Raw genomic sequence first — 15757 nt, forward strand, 5'->3', positions numbered from 1 at the left:
TAGAAGAAGTGACACTTCACCCAAAAATGAACATTCTGTCGTCATTTCCTCTCCTTCGAGTTGTTCCAAATCTGTATGAATGTCTTTGTTCTGATGAACACAGAGAAAGATATTTGGAAGAATGCTTATAACCAGACAGATCTCAACACCCATTGACTCCCTTAGTAGGAAAAATTACTTTATCATTTTTGTTCTGTTGAACACAAAGGAAGATATTTTTATTATTTTTGTTTTTTAATTTTTTTTGGGTTTTTTTTTTTTTCTTTTTTTTTTTTCCTACTATGGGAGTCGATGGGTGTTGAGATCTGTCTGTTTCTACGCATTCTTCCAAATATCTTTCTCCTTGTTCATCAGAACGAAGACATTCATACATATTTGGAACAACTCGAAGGCGAGTAAATGATGACAAACTTTTCATTTTTGGGTGAAGTGTCCCTTTAAGACGGGTTTATTGGCGCACAGTAACCAATACAACACATACTAAAATGACAAAAACTGAATACAAATGAAAAACAACAGACTAAATAAAGGTAACAATTGTAATTCTGTCATGAAAATTGGGGAAATATTGGGAATAAAACACAAATGGAGTCTTGCATGACTGGTTTTATTTAGTAATACATTTAGCATGAAAACAGAGTGTGTAGCCAACAGAAAACCCCATTATGCAACATAAAGCTTCTATTTATGTGCTTGCAATCCTGTATTATTATTCTTTTATTAACAGTGCCCTGAATCCTTTGTTCATAAAAACTCATTCATTGGTTCATTCTCTCCAGTTTAGCGATGATTTTGTGGTCATATGTGGGTAGGACAGTCTCATCTTCTCGTATCTCCTCATAAACCACACCGCAGTCAAACTCGCTGCTCGCGCTCTTGAAGAAAAACCTGCTGACATGAGAGAAACGTGACATGAAACACTCGCAGACGGATGTGAGTGTGATGTGAGAGCGTCTCACCTGTACGAGTCTCTGTGGGTCATGATGAGGGATTTAAACTGAGCGAGAGTCACGGTGTTCCCCTGAACACACGTCCTGTACGGTATCACCTCACCACACAAATAATACACAACTGTCAAACCTGCACACCTGCTGAGATTAAACTGCAGTTAATAATGAAGAAATGTCCATCCTGATTGTGTTGTCGTGTTGTTTTTTTGCTCTTACCCAGAATGCTGTGTGTCCGTGGAGTGTGTGTGTCCTTCACATGTGTTGATGTCATGTTCTGTATCATAGTAACAGAGAGAGTGGGCGGAGCTATCCCTCGTCCATTGAGAATGACATAATGAGGTTCTGTCAGTGACATCAGCATCCTCTTCCTGTCACAACAGGAAGTGACATCACTGATCATGTTAATACTACACAATACAGTAGGTGTATACTGTGTGTGTTATCTGTATGCATGAACACTCACAGACACGTGTTCAGTAGTGTGATCTCACCGCAGCATGCAGCTCCTGTAAACGTCTCATCAGTTCAGATATGAAAGTGTGTGTCCTCATCTTCACCTGTAACACACACACACACGCACACATGTTCATGCTGTTGTATCACACAGATGCATCTTCGACTCATTGAAACTGTTAAAGAAAATGAAAGGTTATTGATCTATGTTGAAGATGTTATTATCAGCACTCACAGGTGTGTGCGGCAGGTGTTTGTGTGTCTTCTCTCTGTCTCGTGTTGTTCTGATGTGTTGACGACTCCTTCGACTGAATGACAGAAGACAACTGATTCAAAAATACAACAATCAAAGAAAGAAAATCACGTGTGTGTGTGTGAGGACCACCTGCTCTTCTGATTGGCTGTGTTGTAGGAAGGGAGGATCTCAGTTTTAGAACCCAGAGAAGGAGAGTCCGGTTGTCGTGGTAACACTGTGTTTTGTTGGTCTGTTGATGATGTGAGTTTTGTGAGCGTCTGATTGTCGCTCTGTGTGTGTTTTATATACGCATCCGATCTGAGAAAGAGCGGGAACAGGTTGTGCTCCAGCACCGTCTGCACCTCAGCATGCGCCTGTGCAAACAGGGCGGAGTCCAGCTGCGAGCGCCGTATGGCGTCCATCACGCCACACCTCGTCACCGTGGCGACCTGACGTGACACGGCACTGCGGCTGCGCTCAGACAGGTAACAGCGGTATATGGCTTTGGCCAGTTTGAGTCGTCGCTCAGTGTCGCCGGCGGGAAACTTCTGAAAGCCACTGCAGGCGAACCAGAAATCCAGCAGCTCAGAGCAGCCCAGACCTTGCAGAAACTGCTGGAAGAGCATCGTACCGTCCTGATCGCCCAACAACGTGAGGAGAGTCTCAGCCCAGGGTTCATACGGGCCATCCCATGATGCACTGCCCTCCAGCTCAAACCCTAAATCTCTGCGGGGCATGGCTGTCCAACCCTCTGACCAATGAGACGACGTCTTACTGAAGAACTGCCCATCATCTTTGACCTGGAGCACCTCACGGTCCTCCTCACCTGGCACTGGAGGTCGAGGACCGGCCACGTCACCATGACAACCACAAACAGCTAAACTCATGATGTCATGAAAGACAAGAGACTTGAAGACTGACCGAGAAAGAGAGAGAGAAAGATTCAAATATACACAAACCCACCCATGAGCTATCTCAACGTGAAACTGTTGGGTCATACTACACATCTTACAGCTACAGCGATGAAAATAGGTGAAACACAATACAACTACACGACACTGAGAAAACAACACAATAAAACTACACGACACTGAGAAAACAACACAATAAAACGTTTTATTTCTATGAGAAAACCCTATGAAACTATATAAAAACTCAGAACTACCAAACAAAAATAATCCAATAAAAAACACAAAACTACAATATTCTAAAAAAATCACACTATCAAAACTACATACAAAGAACACAAAAACATTTAAACTCTAAGAAAATAAGCCAATAAAACTACACAAAAATAAAAAACAACAAAACTACCAACTCCATGACAATGACCCATTTAAAACCCACACAAAATTACCCATTTCTAAGAAAATAACCCAATGAATCTAGGCTACACAAAAACTACAAAACTCAAATATAATATTTAAAACTACAAAAACAAAAAAAACTACCGAACGCTAAGAAGATACCCCCATTAAAAACATCACAAAAACACAAACATTACCAAACTGTAAACAAACTCTTATAAAATAACAAAAACTACCTAACATGAAGAAACCAATAAAACTACATAAAAACAAAAAACCCAACGCTGAGAAAATGAGCCAATAAAAAACACACAAAAACTAACCCTGAGAAAATAACCCGATAAAACTACACACAAAAAATTGCCCAACTCTAAGCATGTAACCGAATTAAAGCTACACAAAAACACCCCAACAGTGAGAGATTAACACAATAAAGTGTACACAAAAGTCGTGGCAAGTGTGTTGTACCTGTGATGAGTGTGTGTCGGTCCTGCTGATGCTGATGTGATGTGTGTTGAGTGAGGTGATGATGTGGGGGCGAGTGCAGTGCGGTCACGTGTTCGCATCATGACGTCAGTGCCGCTTCATTAATGTGTTGAGTTCAGATGTGATGTGTTTATCTCACACACACACAGATCATGTTGTTAATGTGACTCTCTTAAATATGTACAAACATGTGTCGAGTGTCACAGAAACGTCATCTTGAATCTGTCCATCAGACGAGCAGAAGGAGTCTTCAACGAGTTAAAGGTTACACCCCCCACACACACACACATCTGACACCCGGCAGGAGCTCCAGACCTTACACATACACACACACCATGGACCTGTATGACTCTTTCTTCAGAAGATCTTTTGAGAAATGTCTCAGTGATTTTGTGTTCATAAGTACACATAAGAACAAGTCAACAGAGTTCAGTGTTGTTGGATGATCAACGTTCTTCGAAATATCTTCTGTTGTGTTCTGAAGAAGAGGGTTGACTTTGACATGAGGATGAATGAATGATTTTTATGAACTAAACATCCTCGTCTCAGATGAGATCATGTGTGTGTGTTGAGATGATGGAGCTCAAGTGTGTCTCACCTGCTGTGAGGTGTGTCTCCTGTGACCCTGAAAGGTCACGACAGCCGAGTGCAGTCGATGTTAATCCTCATCTCCCCCTGTCTCTATTGTTTCACTGAGCCCGTGACCTTTAAGACCCAACTGACCCGCAGACCTCCGACAGAGAGAAGATCTCACCCACTCCAGCTTCACTTCAGGTGACAAAACACAAACACTACACAACACGTCTGCTGCTATACATCGGTTCTCTTCATGATGGAGAAACCACTCGCATCTGCTGCTGAATGACACGTCGTCAGCACAAACATTCACAGAACATCATGCGTGTAGAACAGAATAAAGGCATAAACACAAACGCTTTCCATCACAAACACAAGAAACTTTCTGCATCATTCAGATGATAGAATATAAAAACGAGATCTCACACACGTACTGTTCTGCAATTAAAGAATAATAACTGTGTTTCTGAGCCGGCACAGCATGAACACAACAAATCCCATTTACAGTAAAGCAGCTGAAGTTTTACATCCAATCACATGAATGATGTTAAATGTTTGTCTCGAAATAAAATCCTGATTCCACTTGTATTCTGTCAAGACCAACACCTCTAAGGATGGCTTTAGACGGAGATGAAGTGCTGGTCGCCGGCTCAGTTTTGTGATCGTGACAGAGAGCTACAAATAACACAAAAGATTTCATGCGATGTCTTTATTTGAGTCGCACACATGAGAAAACGTTGAAAGCAAACACATAAAAAAGGCTTTTAAAAGTCTCCACACGCTGTACATCAGTCTATGTCACACATGAACGCATGCACTCAGGCTCCGCCTCCTCCTGTCCGTCACCACCAGCAGCCTTTCCATCAGTGGGGGTGCCGTTGCCGTGCTCTTGCGTTTGATTGGCTGCTTCCTGTTTGTCTGGGATCTGATTGGCCGGGTCTTTGCTGACTTCCTGTAGGTTATATTTGCGGAAGAGCGTGTAGTCCCTGACGACGCTGACGCAGCACACGGCCTTGATGATCTCGATGATGATACTCAGCTCAGGATTGGTCAGATCCACTTTATTCTCCGGATTCATTTTAGCCACCAGAGCTGCGGGAGAGAACAACTCCTGCTGGTTAGTGGGTGTTGTTGTGTGGTGTGTGATGTCATCCAAGGCGCTTTTAGGAAGCTCGTGTGAGGTTATTAACCACAAAACACAGACGAGTACCTGCGACGTCTTGGATGACATCATCTCTCTTGTTGTGACTGCTGTTTCGGGCTTTGAAGCAGATCTGGTACGTGGCTCGCAGCGGCGCTTTGAACCAGCGCTCCAGAAACACGCTCAGATATTTCTCCATGTCCTCTGGAAAGGCCCGACACGTGCCGCTCACCGGCAGCATGCGCAGGACCACGCGAGTCTTCTTCTTCTTGGTCTGATGGAGGTCTGAGAGAATGTGATGAACCAGCTTCTCTGGATCTGACACAGAAAGAGGAACACGACTATAATCTGCGCTCGTGATGAAGATGATGAAGATGATGATGGGTTTCTGCTCACCGACTCCGTGAGATCGTATGAACACAACATTACTCGCTCCGCTCTCCAGCGCTGTGAATCTCTGCTGTCTGCTCTTCATGGACGTCTGGATTTGAGACACCTCCTTCTTCAGAGCCGCTTCCGCGTCTTCATCATCCTCTTCACTGCGACTGTCCTGCGCCTCACCTGACTGACACACACACACACACACACACACACACACACACACACACACACACACACACACACACAGGCTTTGGTTGACTATCCCCGTGGGGACAGTCCATAGGCGTAATGTTTGTATACTGTACAAACTGTATATTCTATCCCCTATCCCTAACCCTATCCCTAAACCTAAAGATCATAGAACACTTTTTGCATTTTTAGATTTGTAAAAAATATTGTTCTGTACAATTTATTAGCTGTTTTGCCCATGAGGACCTCAATTTTGGTCCCCACAGTGACACGAGTCCCCATGAATGACGTACTACACATACTCTACTCTACTCTAGCGCACTACTCACCTGCTCGGGGCCGTAGAGCGCGTCCGCGTACTCGTTCAGCAGATTGAAGGCTTCCCTCGTGCACTTGCGCTCGTTCATGTTACAGGTGATGAGCACGCCTTCAGCGCCCACCTCCAGCTCGCGAGTGCGCCTCAGTTTCTTCGGCGCGTGCCCGCCGTAGTGCTTCCTACTTCTCTTGCGCGTTTCAGACATCATTGCGCTTTGCGAAACACACTCAGGTTATATATCAAACAAACTCCTCTGTGCTCGCTCGTCGGCGTAAGTTCAAGAAATGCGCTACACGTGCTCGTGTTACCCTGCGTTCAGCTCGCGCTTTCTAGCTCTGTGCAGAACACGACGTACAGAGTGGCGTTTGGGACATTCGCTTTACGAAACGCGATTCTCGTAGTTATCGAGAACTCCACATATGGCCCTGGCCCAAATGGCGCACTCCGGTCTTGTGGACCTCCGAGTCCACACTTAATGACGTCAGGAAGTGCAGACCTATAGGGCACTAGGCACGAGACCACAAGGGTAAACGGGAGTGCATTTTGGGTCAGACTTGAGGTCATCACACCGGAAAGAGCAAGCGGTGCTTTCTAATCACTCTCGCGGTACTTTGTTGTCATTCACTGATCAGTCTGCGCAGCGCCGCGTGAAGTCGACCACTTGTTGTGCCACTGTTGTTATTTGGGACTGGAGCTGCCGGTTTTTATTGGTCTGTAGTTCATATGTTTGTATTTCATATGTTGATATGCCACCCGAGCATTATGCAATAGATACTTACGTTTGTAATGCATTCATTTGTCATGACGTAAATGCAACTGCTTATGTATATGTATTTATTTGTATACTATACACTATTCTTCTGTATACACTTCTTAATATGCATATATGTTGTTATTTAATATTTCTCTATAATACAGAATCTGTGTTGTTCAGCTTCACAGAGCCCAGAGACAACTAGATATAGATCTACAACGAAACATGGCTTATTACCTTAAGTAAGAAAATGCACTGCATTTAAAGTTTTTATTCTTGAATAGCTGGCTTAATAGAAATTAAATTAGCAATAATATGAATAAGTAACTGATTAATAAATTAATTTAGAATTTTATCAAAACATATATTTAAAAATGTATCCGTCATGTTTACGTATATGTCTGACATCCACGACACTCCTCCCATCCGTTCTGTGATTGGGCGCTCGCAAGGATTCCTGGGTATTGGACTTCAGTGGAGTCGAGGGCACAAAGGAGGCGCTCGCGAGCAGACTTATGAGTGCTAAAAAGACAAATGGGACACCTTACTGACTCGTAGACTTGGCGAGAACGCGCAATTTAAGTCCACGAGACCGCAAGTGCGCCATTTGGGACAGGGCCAATATCGTGATTTTACATGTTTTCGTTGAGTTATTTACACCATTTCAATAGTGTTTGTAAGCCGCCCAGTACACGGTTTACTGTTCTAACTTCCCCAACATTTATTCATTTCCACAATAATACACATATTTTAAGCTTTTGTCATGTTTTTATTTGTATTCATATTAATTGCAAGGACACGCTTGACATAATATTTATTTTTATACTCAACTCAACTTTATTTATATAGCGCTTTTACAATTTTCATTGTTACCAGGCAGCTGTACATGAGACATATTGACTACAAGCAAAACAATTAAAGTTGTACCTGCAAAAACAAGAAAAGGTTGAAAACAAAGAAGACAGACACACCCACATACAAAACACTCCACACACACAATATGCACACGTGCTAACACACATAGACATAGAGACACACACGCTCAGTGAGAGCACACATTTAAGATAAAGGAGAGAGAAGCACAGGTCAAATATAACAGACTATAAATTCCTATATGCAATATTAATTAAGTAAAACTTTAAAATTCTAAAGCAGCCCCCCCGGCCAGGCAAATAGTGCAAAAACAGTATGCAAACTTTTATAGAGCGTGTTCACACAGACAAATACAATTCTTAGGAAACTAATGACATACAGTCAACTTTAACATTTTTATTGACATTACTGTACATGTTTTCCTTCATAAAAAATGACTTTAAATAAAAAAGATGATTTTTAAACACAGTTCGTGATTAGAATAAAAAAGCGTGTCTCGTGTCGGTCGTCAGCAGATAGTTTTAACACTGCTGGTGTTGTGTGTGCTGGATTCCCATTGGAAGAACTCGCAGCCCTTCCGTCTGCCGTCACAGCTCTGACGTCTCACAGGACAGCAGTAAAACACACGGCCGTGATTGGGTCCTCCGTTACCCACTGTCAGACGTCTGGCCCTCCGCCCGCAGCCGCACAGAGCAGACGTTCTTCTGACTGAATGATTGACAGCGGAGGAAAGAGGAGGGGGGCGGGACACGCAGGACCGAGCCGATGTGCTGACGGGCGGTCGGGTGGACGGGTCTTTATAAACACTGAACGGGGCAGTTTTGAGTCCAAAGAAGCGTGAGACAGAGGCGTACGGGTCTGTGCGTGGGACGGGTTTGGGTGTTTTGAAGAGTTCTGTAGAGGACGCTGGTCTGGATGGATGATGGTTTGATGTGGTTTTGTTGGGTTGTACGGTGACGCGGGATCGGATACAGAGCTCCGTGTTTCTGCTTCTGAGAGGCGGGGCAGAATTCACTGTGACCGACGGGACAGCATCCTCAAGCTCCGCCCCCAGGATGACATCATCATACGAGCCAGACTCCTCCTCCTCCGTCAGCAGGACTCCATCTTTCCAGCAGGCGTCTGGTGTCTCGGGGTCGTAGGTCGTGTCGGAGAGAGCAGCCAGTGTGGTGCTCAGAAGGATGTTGGTGGAGTTCTGGAGGTTTGGTTTGTATTTGTTGACACGCGATGGCGCTGTGGAGAAAACCGTATGTGGTGACACGAGCGCCTGACACACACTCATCTGCTCTTCACACACCGCTGACGGACGAGTGGAGCACTCTGTGTTTCTACACGCTGCTCTGGACTTCACCTGTGCCTGAGACAGAGAGATGATGATTAAGGACAATCCACCACCGGCTCCTGATTGTCCGTGATGAGAGGCAGAGGGCGGAGTCACCTGTGCAGGTGTTGTGCAGGCAGGCAGACAGACACAACTCACCGTCTTCAGAGACTTCGTCACGCGCAACACACAGCCGTCCAAAAGCATCCGCCACGCCAGGAGAGCCGTGTTCCTCGCATCCACCAGACCTGACCGCAAACAACACGCAATTCATATGCTTTGTTTACAAATGTGTGTGTGTGTGTGCAGAGATGGGCAGTGTTTTAATTACATGTATTTGAAATACGTATTTAATTACTTTTGAGTATTTTGTCATTTGTATTTTCCTTAACAAAAAAAAGTCAAATGTAATTTGTAATTAAAGCGACAACGAGCAAATTTTTGACCTTAAAATAATGTCTCTAAAAATATTTAAGTGGTAGGTCAACTTTTAACTGGACGAATTTGACTGCCGTTACTACCTGAGCAGCCTCCTATCGGCTGAAATTGCGCTTGTAACTTTAGAGTTCGGGCCGGTACAAGCCCCGCCTATCCCCTGCTTTACTGCATACTTCACGTTTTACTCGTAGCCTGGGAGAAGTTAGCCAACAGCAGAGCTAACAGTAAGACGAAACGAACCAAAACATCACCATGGCAGAGCCAGACAAAAAAAACAAAGAGGGTTTTGTCAGAGGAAGCAAAGAAAAGAAAGAGAGAGAGTGATCGGACACGAGGCCGGTCACGAATCAATATCGGACAGGCTTACACTCGGTGGCGAGCAGCAAGAGGCAACGGGTTGCAAAACGGATGGAGACCTAGCGGTCCGGCTCCTGGATTTGTAAGTGTTATTTGTACATTTTTTGTTACTGTCCTGTACTTTTGAACGTATTTGTTATTAGTCTGTGTCATTGGCGCACCACCGGTTCACACTAGCTGAGAGATCATATAGAGATAAATAGCAGGGCAATGTTGGCTTGCTCACCGGGAGACTGCATTTATTCATTTAATTATTTATTAGAATGATCTTGCTTGGTCTATAAACACCATGAGCTGTGCTGTGTTTTACTTCTCTGTGTTTTTCTTATTTTCTCCTGTAAAGCTGCTTTGGAACAATGCACATTGTGAAAAGCGCTATATAAATAAAATTGAATTGAAATAATATATGGTTGCCGGTGTCGATAGCTAGCATGTTGTCGTGTCTCATGAATGTGTGTAGTGCTTGTAAATAAAGACTAAACAAACACACTAAACGTGTTGTGGTAAAACGTAGCAGATTCTTTAGTTCAGACCCGTAAACCACGTGAATGTTGAACAGTTCAGTCGTTGAGTAGGCTAATGTTGTCATTATATACATACACATGCTATGCGCTGTTTTCATAGCGTATCTGGGTCCGTCGGCTGCCAGCGGGAAATCTTTGCGACAGTTTTTACGACACTGTAAACAGACAGTTCCGCTTATCAACCACGTGGGGCAACAGTGAGCAGAAGTATTTTGTATTTTAAATACTTTTTCAAATATGTCATTTTATTCTTGCCAACAATAACTTCACCAGGCATTGGTGGCACCACTGTTCTGAAAGTGGTGGGGCAAATTTTGATACTGAAATATGTAATAAAATTTGAGCTATCAATAATAATTTGAGCTAAACAGCTTGTGGCACAGCAGATGCAAGCACAACACAAATATAAACGAATATTATTAAAATTAATTTTATTAAACAGTAAAGAACCCTGTTCTAGACTTTGGTGATCTTTTTCCCTTTACTGCCATAGTGGGGAAAATAAATAGTCAATGGGAATGAGATCTGACATTCTTCCAAATATCTTTAGAATCTCTAGAAATTTACACAGGTTTGGATCAATCTGAGGGTGAGTAAATGATGACAGAATTGTCATTATTGGGTGAAGTATCCCTTTAAATTGCTGAAAATATTTAAGAAGATCATATTTTAAGGCATATTTAAGTATACCTTTAAAAATGTCGAAGTTATTGATGTGCTGTAGAAAAACAGATAGACATTCATTGCTAGATTTAAAGTGATTCTACATGCATACCTGACTGTTTCCAGGGAAATCAGTTGAATCATCTTTTTGTCTGAGAGAAGATGTAGATGTACACCTGTCATTTGTCTATAAAACATACTGTGCAGTTTGCTTTTAACGCTACTATAAAAACAGTTGTGTTAAAAACAAGACATTTCGTGTTCATTTAAGGACAAAACATTAATGTTGTTCCTGTAAATGCTAGCAAAAATGAACAGATGATCATAGTGCATCTGTATGAGCGTCAAAGCGCGGGTAACCCGTTTTTTCAACCGAGTCAGACCTGTCTGTTATTAAGTGCATTTGACTTATTCCGAGGCTGCGCACGCAGACCGATCGGCTTATGACATTAACATGTCGCAAGAGTGTTTCAAAAGCAACCTTTTCCAATCACTCTCGAGGTATTTTGATTTAAGTAAAGAAAGTAAAGAAACCGCTTTTGTGCTCAAAGGTAAAGTATCTAGTAAAATCTACTATCAGATATCATTCACTGAAAGTCATAGGACAAAAGATTAGCGCAAATACTGTAGCTAGAATTGATCTGCTAGTTAAAGAGTGACTGGTGTTGTCTAGTGATGCAGGGCAGAGGTGTAAAGAGTACCTGAAAACCATACTTAAGTAAAAGTACAGATACCCTGCAGTGAAAATTACTCCATTACAAGTTACAAGTCACCAATTTCAAAACGACTTGAGTAAAAGTCTTCGAGTATCTGATTTGAACAGTACTTGAGTATTTTACTCATACTGAATGTAGGCTCAAAGCAGCACTATAGTCCTCAACACTTAAGAGACACGTCAGTGAAAAACAAGAATCAGTTGATTCGTGAGGAGAGAAATCGCATTTGTTTTCTTAAATCATTATAAGACTGAACACCTCAAAATTGCAACAAATCATGGTCGACACCATAACCTACATCTATTACAAACACCCAAGTCTCATTTAAGCTCAAGTGCTCATAAGTAAACCAAACTCCTTCAAAAGGTCTCTTCAATATAACGGATACATCAAATAATGTTAGGTCAAATTAAAAAGTCAAAGCCAGCGATTGTCAACTACCTGATAATGCACTCGTATTCACATAAAGAAGTAAGGGCAAAATTCACAAGAAGTACCTTCAATGCCCTTTAAATGGCAATATTAATTCTTCTGTATTAAAAATAAACTGCTGCAAAAAAAGATAGGTGCCATGCAAAATGTAATGTGTAACTGCATTAGACATTACAAATTTAGTGGAGTAAAGAGTACATATACTTGTTCAAAAATGTAGTCAAGTAGAGAGTAAAAGTTGCTAATATCTTTAATACTCAGTACAACTACAAAGTAGCCAAAAAGATACTTAAGTACAGTAACTAATTACATTTACTCCAATACTTTACACCACTGATGCAGGGTCGCAGTTATGTCCGCGGGCAGGTGGTTCAAGTAATAAAAACAACATTCTGATTAATTGCGGGTGGGTCGCGGCAAAGATATTAATATTAACAAGACTCGCCACTGCCATTACAATGAATGGGGAGGAATGAAACGCTCATATGGCCGCTCTAGCGAAGGAAGTCCCGCCTTCCAGTGATACGAGCCAATCGTCAATCAGTATTGACTGAGGATTCTCTGGGGCGGGGCTCTCGTGAGGCGCTTGCCAGCCTGTGCACATGCACAGTAGATGAAGCGATCTTGAAAAAGGTGATTTTTAGCGCAATTTAACCTTAGCAAACCCACATTATGGTACAGTTTATGTCTGGTTGAATTATTGATAGGACATATGCTGTTTTCCAGCGATTTTAAAAATATTTGCCTTCCCCCATTCAAGTAGATAGGACAGTGGACTTGCTATTAACTGCCCAGAGGCGTTGCAAACATGGCCGCCGAGTGGCACGACTTCTGTAAACGGACTTTGGTCGCGGAAGAATGAGATACATCAATAATTATAATAATATTAAAATGACACGAAGGGCTACATGTGTTTGATGGACTGCTGTTTAGAAAACGTTTCTTTCTTCTGTGCATCTAACTCCACTGTTACTCTCGCACTTTAAATGATTGCTTGTAAAAAAATATTGTATTTTCAAATTACTTGTATTTTAATTAAACACTTTTTTCACAGCAGTATTTTGTATTTTATTTAAATACATTTTATGAGTACGTATTTGTCATTTGTAACAAAATACTTTTTGGTGTATTTGTGCCCATCTCTGTGTGTGTGTACCTGAGTGTTCTCGTCCTGTGAACTGGATGCCCAGGTCCTGCAGAGCTCCTCTCAGACCCTTAGGCTTCCGGTTATAAAAGAGCTGAAAAACAACCACAGATATGTGTGAGTGTTATTCCTGTGAGCTTGAAATCTCCTCACTAATGCAGTAAAACATGGTATTATATAGAAAAGTGTGGTTGTGTGTGTTACCCTGTATGTGGCTCGCAGGTCAATCCAGCTCTTCAGAGCATCAGGAACAGTCATCTGCTTTCTTCTGCACTCATACAGCAAACAGACACCCAAATCCCAATCTACACACACACACACACACACACACACATTACACAACAGCAGTGTGACGTCAGAGGATGATGACGGGTATTTCCAGCTTTATTCTCACCTGACCACGTGATAAAAGCACAGGGACGTCCGGAGGGGGCAAAGCTTTTACTGTCAGCAACAAAGACCACACCCCTTTCCTGCTGGAGGGTTTGTAACCAGCGCAGGAATCTGGAGAGACAAACCTGGAGGGGCGGTGCAGACTCCACCTGTTCCTGTCGACCAATCACACGCCGGACACGATGAGTGACAGATGAAAACACGAGAAAACGTTCATCATCAGAGGAGTGACGTTACCTGCGTGATGCCCGTGAGCTCGGTGCAGAATTCAGACAACACGGGATGTTCCTGCGGCTGAACGTACGTGTGAAACTCCGACTCGATTTCTCCGTTCAGAGCGTTCAGCAGGACGGCTGGAAACTCGACTGTTGAGAGAGCAGACAACATGACAGCCAAACAGAGAGACGGATGAAAATAAAACCACACGAGGAGAATCTTACTGATCTCCGGGCCGAAGTTGGTCTTCTCTCTCCAGCACGTGGATTCAAAATCAATGATGACGACATATGTGATGTGTTGCTCTGTAAAACATCAAGATGAGCGTCAGATCCATCAATGTTCTCATGAAGTCAAAGCTGAAGGGACAAACACATGTCTTACTGCGGACGGACGGCTGTCGCCGGGCATCACCGCACGACTGACTGCGCTTCCGGATCAGACCCAGCTCCCTGAAAACAGAATTATTAAAATTGTGTTAAACACAAAGCATAGTACAAATACACAATTAGTGTAACGTGTGAAACCAGGGCTGTCACAATATCAAAATGATCATGAACAAAAGAATTTATGATCTATTGAAATGAAAAAAATATATATATATTAATGCTATCAGTAAAGTTTATTTTCTTGTTGTGTTTTCCTCTGAATCACAATATGAGTGTATAATGTGTAAATGCAGAAGTATAATGACATTTATGTTTTTTATTAAATGCTTAGAAAACAATAACAGCTATTGTCTTTATACGTCATAACAATAACAAAATATCAAGCTAGGGTCATCTATAAACACACAAACGTGGTTTGATTTTTAAAAAAGTACATTAACAAATGTGATGTTTAGTGAGCAAAACAATAACGTTTAAAAATAGCATCACCTCTTTTACAAAAATGAAAAACCCTTTTTACATGTAAATTGGACAGTTGTATTCTCATAACACTTGACAAAAGCAAGAATATCACACTAAAATGTCACAAATCCAACGTAAATGTGAACATGTTTCAGGTTTAAACAAAAAGAACAACTGATGCTATTAATTATTCTTATATAACTAATTATAGTCTTTTGAGAGATCATTTTCAAGAGAAATTGAACAGAAATCAAATAAAAGCGTCTTCTAAATGCCCTAATGTAATTTCATGTAAAGTTATTAAGCATTTGTTTGTTATTTAGACGGAGAAATGTCAGTGTTTCACACACTCACTGATGGACAACAGGAAAAAAAACACGCGAATGTCTTACTTCGCGAGACGCTTTGTTGACATTCTTCATCCGGGTCTCACGCGTGACAAATTCACTAAACGAGGATGACAATAAAACATCATACAACTAATAAAACAAAAACAAATCGCGCAGCTTTTTTATTTTTATTTTTTTGCGTAGCTTTTAAACGTCCCGCACACCGACGCTACTTCCGCTCTGATGATGAGTGTCCGGTTGTGTGTGTGACGTGCGCACGACGGAGCGTGTGATTGGTCGAGAGCTCTCGGCATTTTCTCGAGCATGCAACTCACGTGTCGCTTTTATTTACTGAGTGTAGCGTGTTTACATCGTGCTTCTGTACGCTGAATGTCGTGAGGTTTTAGTTGGTGTGTATAAATCTGTGTCGTTATATTTTAAACTTATGTCGGACTCACTTCTGAATTTATAATGCGCTGTGTTCGTACGACGTAACGCGATTGATGTGACTTCATACGAGAGATTAGAGTCACTATATCAACAACACACACTAGATCACTGTGACAGATCACATCACCGGTGGCAGAGTCGTGACGTCATCACCATCATCGTGATGAAGAGGAAAGCACAGGAGAGTGTGATGATGTCACGTGAGAAGAAGAGAGTCAGACTGGAGAACATCTCACAGGTCACACACTTCATTCAACCCTGT

General features: G+C 42.1%; 4 protein-coding genes across 6 annotated transcripts in view; 1 reads left to right on the forward strand and 3 right to left on the reverse strand.

The window, feature by feature from the left end:
• Positions 1-425: 425 nt before the first annotated feature.
• Positions 426-3443, reverse strand: LOC130553413 (axin-1-like). Its single transcript, XM_057332364.1, has 7 exons — positions 3414-3443; positions 1789-2554; positions 1639-1711; positions 1442-1507; positions 1167-1318; positions 960-1091; positions 426-891 (listed from the first exon to the last, which is right to left on the reverse strand). The coding sequence occupies exons 2-7, from the start codon at positions 2523-2525 to the stop codon at positions 759-761; spliced, it is 1293 nt and encodes a 430-aa protein (XP_057188347.1). The 5' UTR covers positions 2526-2554; positions 3414-3443; the 3' UTR covers positions 426-758.
• Positions 3444-4683: 1240 nt separating this feature from the next.
• Positions 4684-6633, reverse strand: thumpd1 (THUMP domain containing 1). Its single transcript, XM_057332212.1, has 4 exons — positions 6048-6633; positions 5545-5713; positions 5218-5466; positions 4684-5099 (listed from the first exon to the last, which is right to left on the reverse strand). The coding sequence occupies exons 1-4, from the start codon at positions 6240-6242 to the stop codon at positions 4801-4803; spliced, it is 912 nt and encodes a 303-aa protein (XP_057188195.1). The 5' UTR covers positions 6243-6633; the 3' UTR covers positions 4684-4800.
• Positions 6634-7160: 527 nt separating this feature from the next.
• On the reverse strand, positions 7161-15278 carry eri2 (ERI1 exoribonuclease family member 2). Of its 3 annotated transcripts, XM_057332832.1 has the most exons (9): positions 15109-15278; positions 14250-14317; positions 14090-14170; positions 13887-14014; positions 13651-13804; positions 13461-13561; positions 13269-13350; positions 9100-9230; positions 7161-9018 (listed from the first exon to the last, which is right to left on the reverse strand). In XM_057332832.1, the coding sequence occupies exons 1-9, from the start codon at positions 15129-15131 to the stop codon at positions 8170-8172; spliced, it is 1617 nt and encodes a 538-aa protein (XP_057188815.1). In that variant the 5' UTR covers positions 15132-15278; the 3' UTR covers positions 7161-8169. The 3 variants fall into 3 exon arrangements, with proteins under 3 accessions (XP_057188815.1, XP_057188814.1, XP_057188813.1); XM_057332831.1 differs by having other exon boundaries at positions 9142-9230; positions 13887-14170; XM_057332830.1 differs by having other exon boundaries at positions 13887-14170.
• Positions 15279-15339: 61 nt separating this feature from the next.
• LOC130552554 (RNA exonuclease 5-like) overlaps positions 15340-15757 on the forward strand; it is a 6928-nt gene continuing 6510 nt past the window's right edge. The window contains exon 1 of the mRNA XM_057330903.1: positions 15340-15733. Coding sequence (XP_057186886.1) covers positions 15659-15733 — 75 coding nt within the window. The 5' untranslated portion in view covers positions 15340-15658. The remainder of the gene's footprint in view (positions 15734-15757) is intronic.

This window comes from Triplophysa rosa, linkage group LG4, assembly GCF_024868665.1.
Source record: "Triplophysa rosa linkage group LG4, Trosa_1v2, whole genome shotgun sequence".
Classification (NCBI taxonomy): domain Eukaryota; kingdom Metazoa; phylum Chordata; class Actinopteri; order Cypriniformes; family Nemacheilidae; genus Triplophysa; species Triplophysa rosa.

Excerpts from the sequence above, each read along its gene's own strand:
- LOC130553413 (XM_057332364.1), bottom strand. The coding sequence starts at position 2,525 with ATGAGTTTAGCTGTTTGTGGTTGTCATGGTGACGTGGCCGGTCCTCGA. Across the intron at positions 1,712-1,788 it reads ACAGCCAATCAGAAGAGCAG|TCGAAGGAGTCGTCAACACA; the intron begins GTGGTCCTCACA and ends TCTGTCATTCAG. Across the intron at positions 1,092-1,166 it reads ACGGACACACAGCATTCTGG|CAGGTGTGCAGGTTTGACAG; the intron begins GTAAGAGCAAAA and ends GTTTAATCTCAG.
- eri2 (XM_057332830.1), bottom strand. The coding sequence starts at position 15,131 with ATGTCAACAAAGCGTCTCGCGAA. Across the intron at positions 14,318-15,108 it reads TCAACAAAGCGTCTCGCGAA|GGAGCTGGGTCTGATCCGGA; the intron begins GTAAGACATTCG and ends TTCTGTTTTCAG. Across the intron at positions 13,562-13,650 it reads TGCTTTTATCACGTGGTCAG|ATTGGGATTTGGGTGTCTGT; the intron begins GTGAGAATAAAG and ends GTGTGTGTGTAG.
- thumpd1 (XM_057332212.1), bottom strand. The coding sequence starts at position 6,242 with ATGATGTCTGAAACGCGCAAGAGAAGTAGGAAGCACTACGGCGGGCAC. Across the intron at positions 5,714-6,047 it reads CGCTCTACGGCCCCGAGCAG|TCAGGTGAGGCGCAGGACAG; the intron begins GTGAGTAGTGCG and ends TGTGTGTGTCAG. Across the intron at positions 5,100-5,217 it reads TGTCATCCAAGACGTCGCAG|CTCTGGTGGCTAAAATGAAT; the intron begins GTACTCGTCTGT and ends TCTCTCCCGCAG.